General features: G+C 44.6%; 1 protein-coding gene across 3 annotated transcripts in view; it reads left to right on the forward strand.

The window, feature by feature from the left end:
* The window catches only part of slc12a2 (solute carrier family 12 member 2), a 97827-nt gene that overhangs the window by 9638 nt on the left and 61153 nt on the right, over positions 1-27036 (forward strand). For all 3 annotated transcript variants that reach the window (XM_037265782.1, XM_037265784.1, XM_037265783.1), the window contains one exon: positions 24132-24251. In XM_037265782.1, coding sequence (XP_037121677.1) covers positions 24132-24251 — 120 coding nt within the window. The remainder of the gene's footprint in view (positions 1-24131; positions 24252-27036) is intronic.

The following is a 27036-nucleotide window of genomic DNA, read 5'->3' on the forward strand; positions in this document are numbered from 1 at the left end:
GTGCGCGTGCGCGCGCGCGTGCGCGCGCGCGCGCGCGCGCGTGTGTGTGTGTGTGTGTGTGTGTGTGTGTGTGCGCGTGCGCGCGTGCGTGCGGGTGGGGCGTCCATTACTCCTGTGTATGTTGACTATGAATTTATAGTTCAGGAGAAAACCTTGACTTGCAGCATTGAGTATACCTTTAAAGACTTAAACCAGTGGTTCCCAAACTTTTGCAGGCTGGCGCCCCCTTTGCCTCCCCAGTGAATTCCTTTAAGGTTTGTCTTTTATTGCAGGATGCTTGTTCTCCATGTGTTGAAGCAGTTTTGAATGCTTCATTGCCTGGTTAGTTAGCCTGTCGCCACATATTAGCTTTGCGGGCTCGACTGGGGAAACATGTCACGTGACCGGGACGAGTGTCTTGACCTGAATTAATTGATCGTTGATAATTATTTATTTTTTCTGTGCGGCTTGGCGGCCCGGTACCAAGTGACCCACGGACCGGTACCGGTCCGCGGCCCGGTGGTTGGGGACCACTGCCCTAACCAGCTCAACACAACACAACACAACACGGCGCGTTCTGGCGAGTCCCCAATTTCATGTTGACTTGAACTCAAGATGATGTTGACCTCCAGAATGCGGTTTTTATTATAAGATAAAATTCTGAACATTACAAGCTTGAAATTACAAACCTGAGCTTTTGCTTTTGTAGTCTATGCTGTCGGATCTGACTGGGCCAGAGCGGCGTGTTGTGTACAAATCGACTGCCGCCCCTCTACCGCCCCCCTACCGCCCCTTTCTTCCTCACCGCCCCCCCAGATCTTTCCACCGCCCCCAGGGGGGCGGTACCGCCCACTTTGGGAACCACTGACTTAAACAGTCAAAGAGCTACAAGAATGAAAACACAGGGGAGACTCTCTGAAGCAGTTAATAATCAGTAATACCATATCTGACACATCGAGTAGCCTGTGATGAAAGGCTGCGGTCATGTTTTCTCAAGGTTATACTGCAGAAATAGAGCCCCTATTGTATTTTTAGTCAGGTTTTGTATTAACTCTTAAAAACGTGTAGCGTAGGAGTAGTGTAGGCCTGGTTTTATTTTTTCATCAGCTCAAAATTACTAGTACAGTCAGCAGCAAATATGCCATATTACTGAAAATGGGCAGCCGTTTTGGATCTCAAAGATGTTTTGTATTCCCATTGTAGAGGTTATGGCAAGGTCGCTGTTGGTGTTTCTATTACACTGACATATCTTCATGTCTGTGTGACTCAAAATCTGGAATGGAAATTCTAGTGTCAGTTGATGACTGCTCACAGTAATCAATAAGTCGCTACTGTTTGAGTGATCAGCGGCTGGGTGGCTACATTTCATTGAAGGAAAATCAAAATGTATTTAATTTAGTGTTAGTGATTGTGAGCCCGTCGCTCATAGTGTAGGGGTACACACGTTTGACTTGTGTGCAGGCAGCGAGGGATTGATTCCCGCTCAGTGGTGGTGTGCATGAGAGTGCGATTGGTTGTCCGTCTCTATATGCCTTTCGCCAGATGTCAGCTGGGGTATGCTCCAGCACCCCCCGCAACCATGAGCAGGATGGGTGGTGTTGAAAATGGATGGATGCTGGTGAACTCAACCAGCACGGTTATGAGGGTTTTGGCATATCATTTTGCACATATTTGAGGACAAGCAACAGCATTGTTCTGACTTATAAACAATCCAGAACCAAAATGATAAAGGAATGAATTTTGGGGGCTTTGTGAAGGGCTTCGCATCCCCTAAATAAACAGTCCGTGTTGCACATGGCTTTCCTGCCTCGTTCGTGACAAGCTGGCTGTCGTGCTTCCCGCGCTTGTCCACAGTGACGCACATTGCTCAGAGGCACGCCCCACGCTATCAGCGTGTATTTAAACGCCGTTCTCCCGTCACTTATGAACCTGCGAAGTAACGCATTCGCGAAAGGTAAAACCTGAAGTGGCGAGGTGTGTGTGTGTGTTGTGTGTTGTGTGTTGTGTGTGTGTGTGTGTGTGGGTGGGTGCGGGTGGGTGCGGGTGGGTGTGGGTGGGTGCGGGTGTGTGTGCGCGCGCGCATGCATTGGATTTTTGTTTTTCAGGACTCAAAGAAAAAAGGCTGAATTTAGGTGATTTCATTTTAAATTAAAATGTTCAACCTTAAATAAGAGGGCAACACAACTATGAGAAGTCAAATGAAGTTAAGTTAAAGTCCCAATGATCGTCACACACACATCTGGGTGTGGTGAAATTTGTCCTCTGCATTTAACCCATCCCCGTGTGATTTTGATCCATCCCCTGGGGGAGAGGGGAGCAGTGAGCAGCAGCGGTCCCGCGCTCAGGAATCATTTGGTGATCTAACCCCCCAATTCCAACCCTTAATGCTGAGTGCCAAGCAGGGAGGCAATGGGTCCCATTTTTATAGTCTTGAGTATGACCCGGCCAGGGTTTGAACCCACAACCTTCCAGTCTCAGGACGGACACTCTACCACTAGGCCACTGAGGTGGTTGACAACTTAAACAACTTAAATAACTTTTTAACAAAATGTGCTTAGGGCTAGGAATTACTACGTACATAGTATTTCATACCAGTCTCTCAATAATTATTGATTTTTTTTTGCCTGTTTCAAATTGGAAAACAATTAAATAGAATGAAAATAAAATTAAAAACAATTAAATTGGATAAAGATTTAAATTAAATGAAACAAAGCTATCAAGCTATCAGAAAAAATACCATTCAAAATATCTGGTAGTAAAACATGTTTTTGTGCTCAACATTTCCTCTTGGATGCTTTTAATTCTGGCGTGAATGTAACGGCATGCTATAGCCTCTGTCTATAGCATGCAAAATGACACAGTCAGGGTTTTTAATCAATACTAGGAGTGCAACGGTACGCGGCAAAATATTGGGCAGTTCGGTCTGCTCTGCTCGCGACCATTACCCCTAATGGACTGCGGGATTTCGGTACTTCATTTTACGTGGATGCATTTACAGGGCACCACGTACAATATATCCTTTTTTGAGTATTTTATATGGGAAAAACACACCGTCTCCCTGCTCTTTGTTTGCTTCTACAAAGGTCACACACAAACAGGAAGTGAAGGACGCCAGGGGATTTGACTTTTGGCTCGAGAGAGTCCTATTGTCAAAGTGTTTGCCATGCCTGATTACCTTAAATATTTACATGCCACATTTGTTAGCCAGATGTCAGCATATCATATTTCCTGCTTGTTAGTTTAGTTTAGAGTTTATGGCAATATAGTTTCACTAACTTGATGGCAGACAAGAGATAGACAAGCTTGAAAGGGCACGGCAAACCTTTCATATGCATATTCCAGACCCCTTATACTCACGAAGTTCCCGGGCTTCGACATTTCACCTCAATTATTGTATGGGCAGTGCACAGTGATTAAGAATCACACACTTTTTGGGAATTAAAAAAAAAAAAAATCTCCTTTTATTTTTCTTATTTATCAATCCTATCTGTCTATCATACCTTGACCCATCATATCTGTATAGCTTGTCCTGTATTTCGTACCCATGAGAGTATGGACCACGTTTTTCAGATACCAAGTTCTGATAGTATCATGATGCATACATTTTTTTATATTAAACTAATGATGGATAGATTAGATATAAAGATTCTAACCATAACATTTTCCTGCAAAATAGTGTGACATTTTTTCAATGATCAGCAGAAAAAATTATTTACCTACTGTTATGAAGTACCGTATTTTCTGGACTATAAGCCGCTACTTTTTGCACAAGTTTATAGTCTGGAAAATATGGTATTAAAAAAGACAAAATTCCACAATTCCAAGATGAGGCAAACTAGTGTAGGTACTGTGAAGGTACAGGTTTTCCTCATAGATCCGGCTGGTATGCGTAAAAAATTATCACAATCAAATTACCACAATTTCTGGACTATAAGCCGCGCTTGATTATAAGACGCACCAGCTAAAATTAAGAGAAAATCTTGTTTTGTTCATATATAAGACGCACAGGACTATAAACCGCAGGTGTTTTAATGTTTATCATTTGTAAGAGAATATAGACAAAGAGGGTTGTCGGGAAAGTGATGGTTCTTTGGGGACGCATACCTTTTATAAACATAATGTTTATTGACAGAGCTCTGCAAACTAAGCGACGATCATGATAAACTTATTGTACAGGGAACACTAGCAACACACATAATAATTAAAATGGGATCACTTACAGGGGTAAAATTAGCAGTGATACAAGCTACACGTAAAGTTCTGGAAAAGACCGGAAAAAAATACTGCAAAGGGTGACGCAACAAGATGTCATCAACAACAGCCCAGTGCCCTCTAGTGGTTGTAGGAAACCTCTACAGTACATGCAGCTGCAGCTCTATTTCCTTCGTTAAGAGCCAAATCGAAATTGGTGTTTGTGTACAAAAGCTTTTTTTCTCCATTAATGTCCGTCTTGATCTTGTTCTGTCTCGTTTGTGTCAATTGTGCAGCACTATTTGCCTGGCGGATGGACATGCGATCAACACACCATTCTTCTCCTCAGTGACCGTGTGTCTGGTCACGTATCCCTCCGTCAAGCAAAGCGGTGCTGCACAACCGCGGTCCTCAACCTTTTTACTAGCGAGTGTATACGTGTATTAGACATCACAAAAATCACGAAAAATCTATAGATACGCCGCACCGGACTACAAGCCGCAGGATTCAAAGTTTGTGCAAAACGTAGCAATTTATAGTTCGGAAAATATGGTAAATTGCATAATCTTGACATTGAACAACATTTTTCCAGCACTTACTCTTATAGTCCTACATGAAAGATTGACCGCTGGCTTTAAAGTCTGTGACATTCAGCACATCAAAAATCAATATTTTTACTCCCACATGAATGGAGATGGATATCCACCCCAGCTCACAAACAAGCAACCACTACCCCACCCCCTACCTTCATCTCCAAAAGTGTGGCACAACACACTGTGCTGTGGCTGCTGTGAAAACCAGTGAGGGTATGTATCCCAAGTAGGTCATGTGAAAACGTTGAAGACGTCAAATAAAGCCAAGTAAGAATAATTCCAAGTGAGTCCAGGTTTTTTTGTGGCTTTCTTAAAGAGTCTTAAAAGGCATTGAATCCCTGAATCTAAGAAAGGTCTTCATTGGCTTCAAAGTATCTTAAAGGACATGTATCATGGAAAATTATTTTGCTTTTAAAATCATTTTCTTGTGTATCTGGAGTATCCAGGTGTGTAGAAAAGTGTTATACCGTATTGGCCCGAATATAAGACGAGTTTTTTTGCATTGAAATAAGACTGAAAAAGTGGGGGTCATCTTATATTCAGGGTCTTGACATTATACCTGTACAGAAGGCTGTAACATTGTTTGCATGCTGTGCTGTTCTATGTGCATGTTTGTGTTGGCAGCGGCTCTGCCTTGTGTTCCCGCTCCGCATGTCACGTGACTCTATGGGGTGACGCGGCATTCTCCGCGCATGAGCAGGGCAGTCCGGAAGAGAGCAGTTCACGGTATGGTGGTGTAGAAGTTCGCTAGTTATAGTCGAAGCGAAGTAAAGCCGAGTTCATGACCAAAAAGTAAGCCCTATATCTTTGTTGTCGTATAATAAGTATATTTGTTTGTATTTGTTGCCTTCGTGTCAGTTCGGGTCCTTGTATGGCACTCGGAGCGGATTCGCGGACGAGAGACACTTCCCGTTGCCGCCATTCCTGTTCCTCATTTCGATCACTAGAGGTCTCCCCAGACCATCCGATTGCCCACATTACATTGAGATAAGCATAATGTGGCCACTTGTAGCATTAGAATTCAACCATGTACGTTGGCAACAACTTTATTATACTGTATTTTCTTTAGGGTCATTTGAAACATGTTTGTGCTATATTTGGAATATTTAGTTTGGGATTGTTTCTTTTACCCTTATTCTTATTATTCGTTATTGCAGACTCCGCCATTCTATAAACCTTTAATTCTGCAGCTCAATAAACCTGTCCATCCATCCATCTACCTTTTGGCCATTCCCTGTGTCCAGCGTCATTTGCGGCCTCCTGTATTCTAACCGATACACCATCTTGTACACTATATACATCCAAGATCTAGCGTATAACCCTCCCCAACATTGTGGTCCTTCGAGCCGGATATAGTGTTCAGGATGGAGCAAGATCAAGAAAGACACCTGGATGTGAGGCCAAAACGTCGGACGCACCCCCCAGCTTGGATGCAGGACTTCGAGGTGGACTACGTGGGATATGAGCACAGCGGCCAACCACGGTGGGACTCGTTTACACCGACCCCAACAGGCAGACCGTCATACCCACAGAAGGGACTAGTCCAGACGATCTCCTTGCATGCACCTCAACTTCACCCGGAGAGCTTCGAGGATGCTGCTCAGTATAGAGCCCCTCAGCTAGCCTCAAGCTTCACCCGGAGGAGGAATGCGGATGATAGAACCTTCTCTGCACCTGTCCAGTCATACCAACAACAGCCAACCCAGCACCCGATGTACCACCCGAACCGCCAAACCTTACCAGATGAGAATGCGGTTCTGCGTGATACTCACGAAGCCATCCATGCCGGACTGAAGGAGCTAAATAAAGCCCGTAGTGACCTTCAGCAGCTGATTGACGTGGCCCACTCTCTAACAATAGGCACGAGTCAAGTGAACATCCCTCTACCAGCATGTTCCAGTCCCACCCCACCTGATGGGGCCGTCACCACGAGCAACAGCTCGACATTCACTGAGTCAGAGGAAGAGGAGGATTGGCCTGATCCCCCGCCATGGCCTGAACCCGAGGAAGCTCTAAACGCCGACCTCAGTGCCTTTAATCTGGGAGCTCATCAGTTACCTCCTTACCTGACTCCAGCGAAGACCAAGCCTCTACACTACAGGCCTCAGCCACAACCAGCCCAATTCCGTCATCCACAGTTCATTCCTTCTAGCCGTGAGTCCTCCCATGTTCCTCCTGTACCGCCATGTAACTTCCCTTTACCTCTAAGAGCATCCCCAACTGGTCCATCACATCTTCAAGTGCCACACTCTCACAGAACCACCCCTTACATGCAACCTCCATTCCCAGAGCCAGTGTACAGAGGACCCCAACCGACCATTCCCAAGTTCACTTTCCCGGACCCTAGTGAGTTTGCCCGGCTGCGTATAGCATTAGAGAACCTCCTCCCCTCCAATGCTACAGAACTCTTCAAGTATCAGGTACTAGTAGACCATCTTAAGTTAGAGGAGGCCAAACTGATATCTGACGCCTATCTAAACTCCCCAACCCCCTACACGGACACCATGACAGCTCTCTATGACAAATATGGTCAACCTCATCAGCTTGCCCTAAAGAAGATATCCAGCGTCCTGGATGGCCCAGAGGTCAGGCGGGGTGATCCAATGGCGTTCCAGAAATTTGCCCTTCAAGTTCAATCACTGGTGGGTCTCCTCCAGACCTTGGGCCACGAAGGAGAAATTGAACTAAGTTGTGGCTCTCACGTAGCTCGCCTACTGAGTAAGCTTCCTCCTGAACAGCGGGCCGATTTCCGCCGTTCCCAGCCCACTCGATCTGGAGCCACATCCACCTTGAGGGACCTGTCAGAGTGGCTTCGCCACGAGTCATGGTGTCAGGACTTTGACGATCCTACCAGTAGCCGGAGCTCCAAGGAGAAGCAGAGCACTAAATGGAACATTCGTCCTGTGGCTAAGCAAACAACAGTCCTGCATAGTAGTCAGGAGCCCTCAGTGAAACTAATTAAAGAGAAACCTGTCAAAGGGAAAGACAAATCCAAGGTATACTGTGCCTATTGTGAGAGTACAGACCACTACCTCAGCCAGTGTAGTGGTGTAGCCCAGCTCACCAAAGACGAGCTGAAAAGGTGGATCCAGGAGCACAAGCGGTGTTGGCGCTGTGCCCGTCAACACTTCGCCGCTCAGTGCAACCTCAAGAAACCCTGTAACCTTTGTCAAGGCAAGCACCTTCTCGCTCTCCACGAGATTAACATAAGACCTGAGAAAGTTAAGGATGACTCACCTCCAAAGGCTGAAAGCTGCCTGACTACCTGTGCCTCCGAGTCCTTCTACCTTGACCGACCACATGTGGGGAACCGAGTCATGTTGAAGGTGGTGCGAGTACACGTGCACTATGGTAGTCAGAAGTTAGACACCTTTGCTATACTGGATGATGGGTCTGAGAGGACTATGCTGCTCCCCACCGCTGCTAAGTCACTAGCCCTTAACGGCGCTCCCGAAGACCTCCCACTGCGCACAGTGCGCTCGGACATCCAAGTTTTGCATGGCCATACAGTGTCATTCCGGGTCTCCTCCCCCACCAACCCTAATGTCATGTTTAAGATCACTGATGCCTTTACAGCCAGCCATCTTAATCTAGCCCCACATAGCTACCCAGTTAGCCACCTACAGAGGAAGTTCAAGCACCTGCGTGGAATCCCTATTCCTACCTTCCGAGAAGTAAAGCCCTTGCTTCTCATAGGTTCAGACCAGCCCCACCTCATAACCCCCATCGAGCCTGTCAGGCTTGGTCCTCATGGTAGCCCAGCAGCTGTCCACACTAGACTGGGGTGGACCTTGCAGGGCCCGTGTCAGTCGACGGGGCGGCCGGCTCACCCAGCTCAATGCCTGTTCACCTCTGTTCCACCACCCATGGATGATCTCTACAGGCATGTGGAGAGACTCTGGCAAGTGGATACAGTCCCCTACAGGCCAGAGAGGGAAGTGACACGATCCAAGCAGGATCAGCAAGCCATAGCCCTGCTGGAGACGAAGACAGTACGTACCGAGGTGAGTGGCATCCTTAGATACGCTACTCCCCTGTTACGCCATGCGGCTATGCCCCTATTGCAAGCACCTAAAGAATCAGTTATGGCCCTGTTGCGCAGCACTGAGAGACGCCTCCTTAAGAACCCTGAGCAGGGACAAGCATACCAAGCAGAGATGCGGAAACTCATCGAGTCAGGCGCAGTGCAGGAAGTTAGCGAGGACACCTCATCAACGGAGAGCTGGTTTATCCCCCATCACCTCGTGACCCATAATGGGAAGAACCGCCTCGTCTTTAACTGTTCTCATCAATTTTTGGGCCAGTCCCTTAATCAGTTCCTCCTACCAGGCCCAACTCTAGGTGCCTCCCTGCTAGCGGTCCTATTGAGGTTCCGAGAATGTCCCATTGCAGTCAGTGGGGACATTAAAGGGATGTTCCACCAGGTCCGTCTCCTCCCTGAGGATCGCCCCCTTCTGAGATTCTTATGGAGAGACCTAGAGGTAGAACAACCACCCAAGATCTTTGAATGGCAGGTCCTCCCCTTTGGGACCACCTGTAGCCCATGTTGTGCGACATACGCCCTGCAAAGCCATGTCAAGGATCCCAGTAAGTCAAACGATGACATGAGGTTCTCCGTGGAGCACTGTTTCTATGTCGACAACTACCTGCAGAGTGTGGCTACACCCAGCGAAGCAAAGGGTCGGGTGGACCGGCTCAGGGAGCTCCTCGCCTCGGGCGGCTTTGAATTGCGACAGTGGGCTTGCAACGACCCAAATGTTCTCAGCCACCTACCTTCAGAGCTCAGATCCACCAGTCTAGACCTGTGGTTAGCCCAAGATAAGTCCAACCCGTTTGAGTCGACCCTGGGCCTCAGCTGGAACTGGCAGGCAGACTCCCTAGGCTACAAGCAGCGGCTAGTCCCTTACGATGTACCAACCTTGAGGAACATTTATAGAATCCTAGCCTCACAGTACGATCCATTGGGATACCTGCTGCCATTCTCCACTCGCGCCAAGCTCATCCTAAGACAGCTGTGGGACAAGCAGCGAGGTTGGGACGATCCTAACCTCCCTCCTGACCTGCTACAGGCTTGGGCCTGTTGGGAGGCGGAGCTCAAGCATCTGCCGGACATTACCATGCCACGTCCGTATGCGCCTGCTGATAGCCCCCGCGAAGGGACCACTCGGCAAGTGCACATCTTTGGTGACGCCTCAGAAAAGGCCTACGGGGCTGTAGCCTTCCTCCGAACCGAAGACAACCAGGGTAAGGTACATTTATCCTTTGTTCTGGCTCGCTCCCGCATAGCCCCTAAGCGTGTGCATTCTGTACCTCGCCTTGAGCTGTGTGCGGCTCTTGTAGCAGCGCAGTTGGCTTCCACCCTTAAGAAAGAGCTTGCTCTCCCAGTACACAGCACAGTATTGTGGTCTGACTCTACCACTGTACTCACCTGGCTACATTCACAATCCTGTCGATACAAGGTGTTTGTAGGGTCAAGAGTAGCTGAGATCCAGAAGCTTACGGAAGGCTTTGTTTGGCGCTATGTAGACTCAGACAACAACCCTGCCGACGACCTGACAAGAGGGAAGACATTGATATCCCTGTTGGAGCCCAATCGATGGTCACAAGGACCCGCCTTCCTTCTACAGGGTCCAACCACCTGGCCAGAAATGCCACACTGTATTCCACCTGATGATGCCGCTGAATTAAGGAAAGGTACTTTCTGTGGGTCCACCGTCACCTCACCTGACATTGCCATTCTACAAAACAAGACACGCAACACCTGGCAGGAACTCATGGACGCTACTGCAAGGGAGCTTCATGGCCTGGCCCCTTCGGTTTACTCACCTACCGCTGAAGAATACCGACAAGCTGAGGTACTCATCCTTCAACGAGCCCAGAAGCAATCCTTTCCAGACGATTGTGCTCAGCTGTCAGCAGGGAAGCCCGTGAAAACTTCGAGTCGACTCCTTACTTTAGCGCCAGTCATCGACGCCTCCATCGACCTAATCAGAGTAGGAGGCCGGTTACGCCGTCTAGAGGGCCAGAACGAGGTCACCCCACACCCTATCGTCCTCGACGCCTCACACCCTGTGACCCGCCTGCTCATAAAGAAATATGACCAGGACCTTAAACACCCGGGGCCAGAGCGAGTCTTTGCAGAGCTGCGGAGGACCTATTGGATCATTCACGGCCGTGAAGCAGTTCGTCGCTATCAACGTTCCTGTGCAGATTGTCAGCGCTGGCGGGCCAAGCCTTCCATACCTAAAATGGCTGACCTCCCAACCGCACGCCTCCAGTTGCATAAACCTGCCTTCCACGCCACTGGCATGGACTGTTTCGGTCCCATGTTAGTAAAGGTTGGACGACGCCATGAGAAACGCTGGGGTCTCATCTTCAAGTGCCTGACCACCAGAGCGGTACATCTGGACCTCATACGAAATATGGACACTGATGCTTTCCTGATGGCTTTGAGGCGATTCATTGCCAGAAGAGGAACCCCCTCGGAACTGTGGTCAGACCACGGGACCAATTTCAAAGGAGGAGAGAAAGAGCTTCGGGAAGCCTTCACAAGTATGTGTCCAACCCTACAAAGTCAACTCGCTCAACGTAAGATCAAATTCAACTTCAACCCCCCAGCAGCCCCTCACTTTGGTGGTGTATGGGAGAGAGAAGTACGAGCAGTCAAGTCTGCACTCCGCACCTGTCTAGGTACTGAGCCTATCCATGAGGACGTCCTCTCCACCGTCCTGTTGGAAGTGGAGGCCATTCTCAACTCAAAACCTTTGGGCTATGTGTCCGCTGACCTGTCTGACGTCGACCCCGTGACCCCCAATAGCCTCCTACTGGGGCGGCCTGATGGATCACTCCCCCAAATTGTCTACCCGAAGAGCGAAATCCTGAGCCAAAGGCGCTGGCGGCACTCCCAAGTCCTTGCCGACCAGTTTTGGTCAAGATTTATCAGGGATTACCTGCCGGGATTGCAAACAAGACACAAATGGCAAGCCTCCCCCCCCGACCTCCTGGAGAAGTCAGTGGTCATGATCACAGAGCCACAGTTACCCCGTGCCATGTGGCCTATTGGTCCTGTGACGAAGATCCATCGCAGTGACGATGGCCACATAAGGTCAGCTGATGTCGACATTAAAGGGCATGTGTACACCAGACCAGTAGCTCGACTGGTGGTGCTACCAGCCCTCCCATCGGAAGTGACTCAAGACTCTCATAAAGACTGATGAGCCTTCATTTGAAACAAATGTGCCCTGCACATTTGGGGGCGGCTGTACAGAAGGCTGTAACATTGTTTGCATGCTGTGCTGTTCTATGTGCATGTTTGTGTTGGCAGCGGCTCTGCCTTGTGTTCCCGCTCCGCATGTCACGTGACTCTATGGGGTGACGCGGCATTCTCCGCGCATGAGCAGGGCAGTCCGGAAGAGAGCAGTTCACGGTATGGTGGTGTAGAAGTTCGCTAGTTATAGTCGAAGCGAAGTAAAGCCGAGTTCATGACCAAAAAGTAAGCCCTATATCTTTGTTGTCGTATAATAAGTATATTTGTTTGTATTTGTTGCCTTCGTGTCAGTTCGGGTCCTTGTATGGCACTCGGAGCGGATTCGCGGACGAGAGACACTTCCCGTTGCCGCCATTCCTGTTCCTCATTTCGATCACTAGAGGTCTCCCCAGACCATCCGATTGCCCACATTACATTGAGATAAGCATAATGTGGCCACTTGTAGCATTAGAATTCAACCATGTACGTTGGCAACAACTTTATTATACTGTATTTTCTTTAGGGTCATTTGAAACATGTTTGTGCTATATTTGGAATATTTAGTTTGGGATTGTTTCTTTTACCCTTATTCTTATTATTCGTTATTGCAGACTCCGCCATTCTATAAACCTTTAATTCTGCAGCTCAATAAACCTGTCCATCCATCCATCTACCTTTTGGCCATTCCCTGTGTCCAGCGTCATTTGCGGCCTCCTGTATTCTAACCGATACACCATCTTGTACACTATATACATCCAAGATCTAGCGTATAACCCTCCCCAACAATACCCATTTTCACTTGTGCGCAGCAGTAAGTTAAAGGTTGCTGGTATCGACTGAGTATGTTGCTGTGATCGTGTTGTCCGATCGGGATTTGCTTCGTGTGCGCGCCGTTTGATTGACAGCTCCGGCACGCTCATAATCGACTGAGTATGTTGCTGTGATCGTGTGCGTCTTTGACACAAAGTGAGTATATACATTTCATTGTTACTATTGTCCACTGTTGTGCCTTTTGTCCGATCGCGGTTTGCTTCGTGTGTGCGCCGTTTGATTGACAGCTCCGGCGCGCTCCTTTGAGTTTGCCTCGCATCGTACGAGTGGCCGTTACGCAGCGGCACGGCGACTAACGGTCGCCAGCAAATGTATTTTATTGTCTCGATCGATGACTTATGTTTGGTGTGTTGCCGAGTGTATTTCATTTATGGTTATTTATTATTATTTTTTGCCAATAATTCAGTACAGCAATCAAAACTGAACCACGTCTTCCCTCCTGTGTTCTGACCGACACCCGGGGGCTAAAAGAGCATAACTATCCGAGCCGACCCCCTATACCAGGGGTCGGCAACCTTTTTTACTCAAAGAGCCATTTGGGACCGCCCCCCAATGAAAAGAAAGCACCCGGAGCCACAACCCATTTTGACATCATTATATATATTATGCATGTATATATTATGCTATGTACAAAAAACTATTGCATTTATGAAAATGAAATCAACGAACTGCTGCAGAGAACACAGAATTTTATTTCTGCATGTAACAAAAAGCATTTTACACTTGGTTGATGCTTAATTTCAAATAAAATACCCGGTGTCTATTTGAGTCCTCGTATTTAAGAAATAAAAATCCAAACTTACCCAACCCACTGAACAAAAAATGCAAACAGCCTGCAGTCACCTGTCCTCTTATTTATGAGATAAAAATCCAAACTTATCCAAATATTATCCACCAGCACTGAACAAACAATGCAAACCAAAAAAATGCGCAGTCTGCTTCTGTCCCATTGCGTGTACTGGAGTGTGCAGCCACTTGTCCTCCTGAATTAAAAAAAACGACTACTTCACTTAATATATAGTTATCACGCTGGTAGTGTGCTGGAAAAACGCCGGCTGCCAGACGTGAGGGACGCCAGGAATTTGAATGTCGCACATCGGCGGATGTGACGCATATTTAGGGCGGTAAAAATATTAAAAACGTTTAATTTTAATGTTACAAGTTTACCATAATCTTCAAATTCAGAATTATATTTTAAAATGAACAAACTAAAATAACATTTAATTTTTATAAAATACTCATTATTTTCCAAAGTCACAGGGAGCCACAACAGAAGGATGAAAGAGCCACATGTGGCTCCGGAGCCATGGGTTGCCGACCTATGCCCTATACAGTCCTCAGGCTCCCCAACAATAGCGGTAGCAGTTTGCATTATTTTATTACAATGTTTTTCCTTATTCAGATTTGTTTCAAGACTACAGTTACAGTTAGACTTCACTTTAATGGTTAATGCAGTTATTGAAATGTTGTTGTTTTATCACAGTAGATTGGTTTATTTACATTTCAAAAACCAGAAGCCATTCATTTACAAATGTAATTGCACTTTAGTTTACATATTTAAATGTTCAGATGTTAAGATGTGATAGACAGTTTTTGCATGATATGAATGAGGAAAAAATAACATGCTTTTTCTCTTGAATATATTGTTATAATCATTTGTTTCAAATGTTATCATTTTCTGTATAGAAATTAAATTTGGTGTTCAAAAAGTCTTTTTTCAAACTTGAGTCTTGAAAAAGAGGGGGTCGTCTTATAATCGGGGCCGTCTTATATTCGGGCCAATACGGTATATCCCTCCAGGTGCTGCAGTAGTTGTACCAGATTAATTGCATCGAAGGTGCTGTATTATTCTTGAGTAACACAATGTGTTTAACGCATTTGTTAGCTTCTCGCTTGCGCAAGCATTAGCTCACTTCGTAGCTTGACTGCAGGGCTTGTTTACAAGACGTTCATAAATATTGTGAGTGGATTTATTTTATTACGTGTCATGTATGGTTGTATGGACAATTCTTCTGTCGTTGAAATCTTTCAACAAATAAAAAGTTTGTGGTGCAAGTAAGCTACCTTGTTTAAAAAAAGTAAAAAAAAAAAGTACCGTTTTTTTTCATGTATAATGCGCCCCCATGTATAATACGCACCCTAAAAATGGCATGTCGATGCTGGAAAAAACCTGTACCCATGTATAATACGCACCCAAATTTTGACTCCTACTTAAGTCCGTGAACGTAAAATTATTTCAGAAAAAAGATCATCTTTGGGAACAACCGGTTGTTATTCTGCCGGTCAGTATCACTGCGCATGCGCTAGCAAACTCGATAGCGAAGAAATGTTTCGGATTTGTGTAGGGTACATTGTGACAGCAAACGAGCAGGTGATCGAGCAAGCGTCTGATACGAGAGCATTGTGTTCGTATGGAGCGTGTTTGAAGTGAACAGCAGAGAAGAAAGGAACAAGGCAAAGTGTTGTGAAATAAAATATTACCTGTAATACGCATTTAGGTAGAGAACTGAACTCTCGCTCTTTATATAGCTGACGTGTCAAAAAAAAAAAAAGAAAAAATTATACCCATGTATAATGCGCACCCCAGATTTTAGGACAATAAATTAGTTAAATTCTGCGCATTATACATGGCAAAAAACGGTAAACACTACCTTGGCTAAAAAAAAACAACTAAAAATGTCGACCGGAAAGGGAGGCACACATATTGCGGCCTGGGGGTGTGAAGTATCTCATTTGCATTTAAAGAGACCGCACCAAAACGGCTTGCTCTGAGCCGCACCTCAGAACAAGTAGAAGAGGGACTTGTGATGGTATCAAAACGAGGAATTCAATCAAAAGCGTCATTGTTCCACTTTATATAGACCACAACTAAATGACTAAAACGTAAAACAGTAGAATTTATTACCGTGATATTTGGGCTTTAAATCAGTCAAAATCTTTGAACATTTTTACAACCAAAGGATTTTATGATTGTAGTCTCAAAATAAACTAACATTCAAATAATTTACCTAATCACGCTTGTGGTAACATTGTGCAATTGCGATATTGGAACCAACAAATCAGTATTTTTGCTGGTACTCTTAAGAGCAGATGTACATCATTCACGTACTGTAGCAACTTTGGACAGCATGTGATATTGGTAACATTGGCAAGTTGGTCTTTCGAGTGTAGAAGTAGTGTAATAGTCATTTCAGATGGATTTAAAAAATCTTGAATTAACTTGTCTGTCACCACGGTAACAGACTCAAATACCCCCAGGAAATACTGACACTAAAATATTATCAAGACACATCGGTGTCGGACTCAAGGCCAGGGGACCAGATATGGCACGCCAAATCATTTTATTAGGGCCCGTGAAGACTTGTGCAACGACATTGTGTCAATACAAAAACTGCAAAATGTCTTCACTTTTAGAGATGTTGATAGCAATTTTTATTACCATTCATCTTTTTAAAAAAGTTTTTACTTGTCTCTGATTTCAAAAATAGGTATTCATCAGTTTGTTGTGTAGCCTTTACTGCAGGGGTCACCAACCTTTCTTAAATCGAGAGCTACTTCCTCGGTCATGAGTTTCCTCCGCAGGTGTCCGAGCTCTCCTTTAGGGTTTGATACATAGTTTATTTAGAGTAGCAACGTGTATGTTGTTAGACTTCAGCAGTTTCCGATTGTCTAGTGAGGTCGTGAAGGCAGCGGGGGGGAGCGATCCAGGGCACTTGCTTGGAGCACACACACACACATATGTTGAGCTCTTGTTTTGTGAAATAACGAGCCGGTTACCAAACCCACGTCTTGCCTGGTACTTTGGTAATGCTACAATCTAATTATATACGTAGATCTGTGGAATAATTGGAGCCGCAACTGACGACGAAGCTGACGTCAGCGGCGCACGTAGGTCCGGAGTCAACAGCTGTTTTTTTGTTTTTTTTATTGACACAGAGGATGAATATTCCGATGAATTTAATGATTTGGAATGACACGGATAGTTCGTTAAAATTATTGTTTATAATACATTTATTTGATATATCTAGTCCAGGGGTCACCAACCTTTCTTAAACCGAGAGCTACTTCCTGGGTACTGATTAAGGCAAAGGGCTACCAGTTTGACACACACTTCTGAAATAGCCAATTTGCTCAATTTGGCTTTCACTATGTGTTATTAATGTCATTTCCAGTTCACATGTAAGTGTAATTTTAACAAGAATAGCAAAAATACAGTCAAACCTTGTTTTTTGCCCACAATCTGTTCCAGAAGGCGGTTTGAGAAGCGAATCGGTCGAATTCCGAATCTATTTTTCCCATTACAAATAATGGAAAATTTTTTAATCTGTTTCAAGACAAAATCCCCCGCCTTTTTTAAGCATTTTTTCATTTGCGCATATTTGTCCGATCGCGCGACTGCGCAACCGTAGCGCGTCGCCGACCGCGCAACTGCACCGCGCTGGTCGCATTATTGTGACAGAGCCGTCACTGAAATTTAGAAAATGTTTTTAAAGTCCTGATGTACTTTCCAAAATTTAAGTGGACCTCATTGCGCAGGGAGCTTAATTTGGTCCGATCGCGCAACCGCGGCGCGCCGGGCGCTCACTGTTGCATTGCTTTAAGAGCGTCTTTGTGTTTTAGGATGGCTTTACTGCTCCCACTTGCTTTCTTTGGATGCATGATTAGGGGTTAATACAATCCTCAAAGTAACGAAAATACAATAACAACGGAGTCAGTCGGCATCCGGGCCGCGCGGTCGGGTTTTCTCGGGTCCTCCCGGCTCATCTCGCGAGGTTCGACCTCCCAATTTTGTTTGACAACCGAAGCAAAACATCTCTAAGTTTTTGTTCGAATTCCGATTTGTTCGAGAACCAGGACGTTCGAAAACCGAGGTTTGACTGTAAAATAAATAGATGCAGCTCACTGACAAGTGCTGCTATTTGAGCTAACAGTCCTGCGGGTGACTCATGCGGTCTTCACGGGCAACCTGGTGCCCGCGGGCACCGTGTTGGTGACCCCTGCTTTACTGTATATACCGTAATTTTCGGACTATAAGTCGCGTTTTTTTTCATAGTTTGGGTGGGGGGGCGACTTATAATGAGGAGCGACTTATATGTGAATTTTTTCAAAGATTTTCAAAAAAAAAAAAGTGAAACCGCTATGTAGCAAGGGATTACTGTAATTGTCGGACTATAAGTCGCGTTTTTTTTCATAGTTTGGGTGGGGGGGCGACTTATAATAAGGAGCGACTCATATGTGTTTTTTTTCAAAAATTTTCAAAAATGTAAGTATATTAAGTAAGTAATAAAAAGTAAGTAATAAAAAGTTAAACCGCGATAAACGAACCGCGATGTAGCAAGGGATTACTGTAATTTGAATTTCAAGTGACGTCAGCAGCGCGATGCGGCGTGGCGCGGCGGTTGTTTACATAAAGGACAAAGATTGATCACGGGATGACGAAGATGACGAAGGGCCCCACGTACTACCGGCATCATTAGCGGCTTTGTTTCTAAGTGACACGGCGGACGAAGAGTTTGAAGGATTTAAGGATTTGGAGTCACACAGAAGGTTTGAAAAACTATTATGGCTTTTACCCACGCCCGGTCCTACTCTCCGGAGCTCTCTTTCACCTCCGTGGATTGAAGTCGGGGGCCGGCGCTCGGCCGGGTGGCTGTCCAGGGACGGTGGATGGGGCACGGACATGGCTTTTACGCACGCCCGGTCCTACTCTACCGAGCTCTCTTTCACCTCCGTGGATGGAAGTCGAGGGCCGGCGCTCGGCCGGGTGGCTGTCCGGGGACGGTGGATGGGGCTCGGTCATGCCTTTTATGCACGCCCGGTCCTATTCTATGGAGCTCTCTTCCACTTCCGTGGCTGGAAGTCCACGCCGCCACACGCCTGGAAGTTTGTTTTGTTAAATAAAGAGCCGTTTACCAAACCCACGTCTTTCCTTGAACTTTGTTAACACTACAATATAGTTATATAGTAGATCTGTGGAATAACGACGAGGCTGACGTCAGGGCGCACGCGCGGCGTTGTTGACGAAGGACGAGGAATTTGATCGATGGATTTAATGATTTAGAGTGCACAGATGGTTTGATAATACTATTGCTTATATAATAGTTATTTGATATCTAATTTATATATCGTTATATGGGCCTGTGGAATATTTTGAAGTGCAAGCGGCGTCAGCTGCGCGCACCCATTGTTGACAAAGGACGATCGATGGATTTAATGATTTGGAGTGACACAGACGGTTTTATTGACGTGTTATTTATGTAATAGTTTTTTGAATAACTCTGAATTTTACGTCAGGGCTGTTCTCAGCTCTTCGTTTGTGTTTATGTCACGTTAGCATACCTATCCTTTAGCCTGTTGTTGCTCGTTCATGTCTGTTCTTGGTGTTGGATTTTGTCGAATAAATTGCCCCCCAAAATGCGACTTATACTCCGGAGCGACTTATATGTTTTTTTTCACTTTTTTGGGCTTTTTATGGCTAATGCGACCTATATTTTGGAGCGACTTTTAGTCCGAAAATTACGGTACTAATATGACGTTCATACATTTATTTGGGTTGACATAATGGCCCTCCAAAAGAAACTATGACTACGATGTGGCTCGCGACTAAAATGAGTTTGACACTTCTAATCTAGAATAAAAAACTAACAAACTGCCAAACTTATGAGCCTGAAATATGAGCTGTAGTTAAGTGTGTATAGATTAGTAGGGCGATTATGTTTTTGATTTGAAAGAAAAACCTGTGCTTGTTTGTTTACACAAAGTGTCCCCCCCACCCTGTCAGTCAGTGCTGCCGAGGGACTCGCACACGCGTGCACAAACACACGCACAAACATCCATGCACATTTCAGGCCTAGGGCAAAAAAAAAGATAAACACAGTAAAATATTGTCGTGAAATCCCATAAGCCCTCTGTTCATGTCAGTAAAGCTGGAAGCATTTTCTTCTGAGCTGCACACCATGTGATGGAAAAACAGACGTCACTACAGCAATTCAGCTTTGCTGAGAAGAGGATTGTGTTTAGTTGTGTAAGAGGAGAGAAGGTCTGAAACCCGATGCTGTAAAACAATTTAAGAAACTTATTCCATTTCAACAAAATGTTGAAATGGAGTAAGTTTCTTAAAGTAGTAAGTTTGCCCTAGTTCTGTCAACGCAAAATAAGAATTTTGCGCTGACAGAAATAGGGCACTGTATACCGTATTTTCCGCACTATAAGACGCTTCGGGTTAAAAGACGCAGACTCAATTCTGGGGATTTTTCTGTATTTAATCCACACATACGTCACACCGCATTATAGGGCCCATGTATGCCATGACTTACGGTAAACAAAAAAATGTCACGGGAGAAAGACAGTAAGTTCGGTTGTAGTTTATTCTACTATATAATCATGTACTGTATTGTACTCACAGTTAATCGATATTAATACGCGAATCCGTCAAAATCCTCATCTTCTGTATCCAAATCAAAAAGGTCGCCATTAAACTATGCCAAGTTCGCTCTTGTCATTATCTCGCCGTTGTCACGTTGCTCTTCCGCAATGTTCCTGGCTTTCCAGAAAGCTCTGACTGTGCCTTGTAAGCATGTCTCTGTTTTTCATTTTAGAGGGTCTTAAGGCTGTTTGCTTTGCACAAACGATAGTATTTATTTAGCACTGGCGGCGGAGGTACCTACTCTGTTACGTAGTCCTCTGATTGTTTTTTTTTGCCCCGATCTTCGTAAAACGTAGTGTCCTCTGATTGGTTCATCGGGTCTACATATTATGCCTGTATATTACATCTCTGTGTGGCTTTCGCCACACAAAACAACTTTACAAATTTGCACAAACGATAGTATTTATTTATCAATGGCGGCGGAGGTATGTACTCTACGTATTACGTACAGCTCTGATTGTTTTTTTGACCCGATCTACGTAAAATGTAATGTCCTCTGATTGGTTCATCGGGTCTACATATTACGTCTGTATATTACAGAAACCACACGAACCAACTTTACAGACTTTGAAATTCGGTCCACACAAAAGGCGCACATTATTGAAGGCATACCTTCATTTTATGAGAAAATTAAAGGCTTTTAAGTATGCCTATACGGTAATTCAATGTCTAAGTGTACAAAAGAAGTGAGTGAATGTGCAGCGATTAGAAATTGGACCGATAAAACAGGATGGAATGTCAAAAAAACAACAGAAAAATCTGTACTTTTTTTACTTTTTAAATAAACGGATTGTGTAAACATTCACTTATTGCAAGCTACTTAAGCCCAGAGACAAAGAGAAATGATCAAATGTCCACAATCTCATCTCCACATTGTATGGCAGAAATCTCCTGTGACTGTCCACCCTGTTCATTGTTTCTATCACTGAAACTCTGAGAGGCCTGCTGACTTGGCCAAAATGACATGTACGGGTTCTGACAATAAGATTTTTGTTCTTGAGCAGTCCTGAATTACAAAGTGACTCTGTCAATGGTGCAAGAGGTGATGAGACACAACTTCAAAGAGAAAATCTCATGAAAAATGTGAATTCACCAGAAGGAGTGAGTGAGTAAATGTTATCTGAACACAGGTCAATTATAATTTGTAAGGATTATTGCCTTCTTCTATTAATATTTGACTGCCGCTTTAAATTGTATTAGGTGTCATTTATTGTGATTGCAATTCTCTATTATTCCATTTAAAACCCTTTAGGGTGTAACCTGTGTTTTTTTTTGTTAGGTTTACAAAGTGTGGCTATAAAAGAATCCTTCTAAATTAGTAAAACATGTGCACTGGCAAGTGGATAGACATGTAGAGGCTTGCAAATACTGTATATAAAAAGGATGTCAGACAGTTTTCCATGACGACAACAGGAAATTGAGCTGGCTAAAATAAGCAGACAGCTGCCATTACATCAAGTTGACCCTGAACTACTGTAAATAGAAGAAGAAGAATGCCTTTATTGTCATTTTACAACTGGTATATAACAAAATAAAGACATTCCACCGGTGGGAAGTGTGGCTCCCACCAGGGAGTGGCTGCCATGCAAGGCACTGCCAGGTGGCACTGGGAGCAAATTAGTGCTCAAGGAAACTTGAGGGGTGAGGACTGGACCCACAACCTTCAAGTTGGGAGACAATCACTACCACTGAGCCACACGGCCTTGTACCATAATTTTCGGACTATAAGTCGCGGGTTTTTTTTCATAGTTTGGGTGGGGGGGGCGACTTATACTGAGGAGCGACTTATATGTGAATTTTTTCAAAGATTCTCAAAAAAAAAAGAAAAAAAAAAAGTGAAACCACGATAAACGAACCGCGATGTAGCAAGGGATTACTGTAATTTGAATTTCAAGTGACAGCAGCGTGGCGCGGCGCGGTGGTTGTTTACAAAAAGGACAAAGATTGATCACGGGATGACGAAGGGCCCCACGTACTACTGGCATCATGGGCGGCTTTGTTTGTAAGTGACACGGAGGACGAAGAGTTTGAAGGATTTAATGATTTGGAGTGACACAGAAGGTTTGAAAAACTATTATGGCTTTTACGCACGCCCGGTCCTACTCTACGGAGCTCTCTTTAACCTCTGTGGATGGAAGTCTGGGGCCGGCGCTCGGTCGGGTGGCTGTCTGGGGACGGTGGATGGGGCTCGGACATGGCTTTTACGCACGCCCGGTTCTACTCTACGGAGCTCTCTTTCACCTCCGTGGATGGAAGTCGGGGGCCGGTGCTCGGCCGGGTGGCTGTCCGGGGACGGTGGATGGGGCTCGGACATGGCTTTTACGCACGCCTGGTCCTATTCTATGGAGCTCTCTTCCACCTCCGTGGCTGGAAGTGCCACCTCCGGGGATGGAAGTCCACGCCGCCACACGCCTGGAAGTCGACGCCGGTGCTTGGGGCCGTGTGGCGGTTAACTATTTGTTATAGTTATTGGATATATTTTATTTCATGTAGCAACTTGTATATGTTTTTATTGAACTCTTGTTTTGTTAAATAAAGAGCCGTTTACCAAACCCACGTCTTTCCTTATACTTTGTTAACGCTACAATATAGTTATATACTAGATCTGTGGGATAACGACGAGGCTGACGTCAGGGCGCACGCGCGGCGTTGTTGACAAAGGATGAGGAATTTGATCGATAGATTTAATGATTTAGAGTGACACAGGTGGTTTGATAATATTATTGCTTATATAATAGTTATTTGATAGATAATTTATATATCGTTATATGGGCCTGTGGAATATTTTGAAGTGCAAGCGCCGTCAGCGGCGCGCACCCATTGTTGACAAAGGACGATCAATGGATTTAATGATTTGGAGTGACACAGGTGGTTTTATAAACGTGTTATTTATGTAATAGTTTTTTGAATAACTCTGAATGTTACGTCAGGCCCGTTCTCAGCTCTTCGTTTGTGTTTATGTCACGTTAGCATACCTATCGTTTACCCTGTTGTTGCTCGTTCATGTCTGTTCTTGGTATTGGATTTTGTCGAATAAATTTCCCCCAAAATGCGACTTATACTCCGGAGCGACTTATATATGTTTTTTTTTCACGTTATTGTGCATTTTATGGCTAATGCGACCTATATTCCGGAGCGACTTTTAGTCCGAAAAATACGGTATATATATACTTAATCGATATAATATACATACTTGCCCTACTTTTATTTCAAAATTTACTATAACTTGGAATAACTTGTTCCAGAGTTACAATCGGCATCATAAAAGAATATTAGTAAATTGGTAAATTTATTATTATTAAATATTAACTGTATATACAATGTCTTGAAAGTAAAAATATACTTTTTAATTGCATGTGTACAGTTAGTTGCATCTCTGGAATGTCTGTGATCATGAGCCAAATACAGCAACCACATAAAACTGCCCATTTCCAAAATTGGCAAAACTGGCATCCCACTTAAGTCACACAGGTGTATTAATGTAATATGTACTGTATGTATGCTGTACGCACACGCACACACAGACATCCAGTGTGTGCGTGCGTGTGCGCTGTGTGTGTGTGTGTTTGTGTGTGTGTGCGCGCACGCACGTTTAAATTATTTTATAAAAGAATTATTCCATCCATCTTAACCATCAACCTGCATGGCAACAGTGAACAATCTCTTGCTGCAAAGAATACCTTTGGATCTTTGACTGCAATGGGAATAAAGGGAATAAAGGGGAGGGCCATAAAAGAGGTTTCATCTTGAGGTCACAGAAGTTGTCTCAGGGACCCAATTTTACGTTACTCACTCAAAGGAACAATTCTTTCTCAATTTCTCTCCCTCACACTTTTTCTTAGTTTCTTCTTTTTTTCTTCTTCAGGAACCTTTTGAAGATGGGTTTGCCAATGGTGATGAGCTGACCCCAGCTGAGGAAGCTGCAGCAAAGGAAGCTGCTGAATCTAAAGGAGTTGTCAAATTTGGCTGGATTAAAGGAGTTTTGGTTTGTTGTCTTACATATCTTATACATATCAGGCAGGGGGAGTGGGAGGATTTTAATCAACCAATTGAACCACAAATTAGTATAGATTAATAAGAACAATAAGAACAAAGTCAGTCAAAAGCCAAAGAAAAAAAAATACACCAGAATCAATTTTAGGGGGAAAAAAGTGACGCAATGCCACCATTAGGTAATCTGGAGCCCTGTTATAGAGGCATGACAAACATTTTAGTGAAGAATATGCCTTTAAGTTAACACCCCAACTATTCACAGTTGTCACAATTGATGTTGTGACACCATTATACATGTTGTCATCACTCAAACTGTCAGTTCAAACAGTAGAACTGTGGCTGTATGTACAGTGTCCGCCAAAATGATCTGACACATTTGTAGCTTTAATAAAATGCAAATAAATTAAAGAAACAAAAAAGTTTTTTTCTTTTCGAAAAGTACCGTATTTTCCGCCCTAAAAGGCGCACCGGGTTATAAGGCGCACCTTCAATGAACGGCCCATTTTAAAACTTTGTCCATATATAAGGCGCACCGGATTATAAGGCGCATAAAATAGAAGCTATACTGCATCAAACTGAGGTTGACTAGGGTTGCGGTATGCATCCACTAGCCAATAACCAACGAGCCCTCTGTAAACAATCGCGTTTCTCAAACGATCTCCTATAAAATGATCAGAACTGACTAAAGTTCGATCTAACGCATTGGTACTACTTACCTATGTTTCCCTTCCATATCGATCCGTAGATTTACTCGAAACATTAACAGAGCAGCCTATTTTGACATGAAATAGCCTGGTACGTATAGCAGCTATCGCAATAGCATTAGCCATCCGCAAAGTCTCACGAGCCTCAGCTCGCAATCTCCCATGAGCCTCAGCAAAGTGTAAACAATCGCGTTTCTCAAACGATCTCCTATAAAATGATCGGAACTGACTAAAGTTCGATCTAACGCATTGGTACTACTTACCTATGTTTCCCTTCCATATCGATCCGTAGATTTACTCGAAACATTAACAGAGCAGCCTATTTTGACATGAAATAGCCTGGTACGTATAGCAGCTATCGCAATAGCATTAGCCATCCGCAAAGTCTCACGAGCCTCAGCTCGCAATCTCCCATGAGCCTCAGCAAAGTGTAAACAATCGCATTTCTCAAACGATCTCCTATAAAATGATCGGAACTGACTAAAGTTCGATCTAACGCATTGGTACTACTTACCTATGTTTCCCTTCCATATCGATCCGTAGATTTACTCGAAACATTAACAGAGCAGCCTATTTTGACATGAAATAGCCTGGTACGTATAGCAGCTATCGCAATAGCATTAGCCATCCGCAAAGTCTCACGAGCCTCAGCTCGCAATCTCCCATGAGCCTCAGCAAAGTGTAAACAATCGCGTTTCTCAAACGATCTCCTATAAAATGATCGGAACTGACTAAAGTTCGATCTAACGCATTGGTACTACTTACCTATGTTTCCCTTCCATATCGATCCGTAGATTTACTCGAAACATTAACAGAGCAGCCTATTTTTAAATGAAATAGCCTCGCGGGTACAGCAGCTATTCGGTGACGCCCCCTGACTACAGTTGCCGTAATGTTGGGAAGCGATGCGACCTTGTAATTTACTAGTCGTACTAAAACGTACTGAAACATTTTGGCAGAGCACTGTGTACAACCAGTATGGATCAACAAATTCATCAATTGATCCATATATAAGGCGCACTGGCCTATAAGGCGCACTGTCGGCTTTTGAGAAAATTTTAGGTTTTTAGGTGCGCCTTTTAGGGCGGAAAATACGGTACATATAATGCCGTTTTGTTTCGTTTCATTTCCGTTTCGTTTTCGAATAATGTTATTTCGTTTTGTTTCAGTTGCTAACATGAATTGGACCGGTGAGCATCGCGCTTTCATTGTTGAAACGTTTATCAAGAACGAATCTGTAACTGCAACACAAAGAGCGTTCCGTTTGCGCTTCAGACTTTGTAGACATGATCCCGTACCTGCTCGAAAAACGATCTTGTTATGGGTTACTAACTTCAGAGCCAGTGGATCAGCATTGAAACGAAAAAGACAAAAATTGCTGCTATTCCCCATGAAATGATCCGAGTTATGGACAACTTTCGTGAACGCCTTCGACAGTGTGTGGACAATAACGGCTCCCATTTGACTGATTTAAATTCTAAAACCAAATGAAACAAAATAGCATAATATGTTCTTTTCAAAAAAAAAAAATATATATATATCCATCCATCCATTTTCTGAACCGCTTAGTCTCCACGGGGGTCGCGGGTATGCCGGAGCCTATCCCAGCCGTCATCGGGCAGTAGGCGGGGGACACCCTGAACCGGTTGCCAGCCAATCGCAGGGCACACAGAGACAAACAACCATTTGCACTCGCACGCACACCTAGGGACAATTTGGAGTCTTCAATCGGCCTACCAAGCATGTTTTTGGGATGTGGGAGGAAACCGGAGTGCCCAGAGAAAACCCACGTGGGCCCGGGGAGAACATGCAAGCTCCACACAGGGAGGGCCGGAGGTGGAATCGAACCCGCACCCTCCTAACTGAGGCGGACGTGCGGCGCCACCGAGCCGCATATATATATATATATATATATATATACACGCACACACACACACACACACACTGCTCAAAAAAATTAAAGGAACAGCTTTTTATCAGGGTATGGCATGAATTCAATTAGACTTTTCTGATAAGGTTTTGGTCAGGTACGTGGCAGAGGGGGTTGTCAATCAGTTTCAGCTGCATTGGTGT

The sequence above is a fragment of the Syngnathus acus genome, chromosome 12 (genome assembly GCF_901709675.1).
Source record: "Syngnathus acus chromosome 12, fSynAcu1.2, whole genome shotgun sequence".
Taxonomy (NCBI): domain Eukaryota; kingdom Metazoa; phylum Chordata; class Actinopteri; order Syngnathiformes; family Syngnathidae; genus Syngnathus; species Syngnathus acus.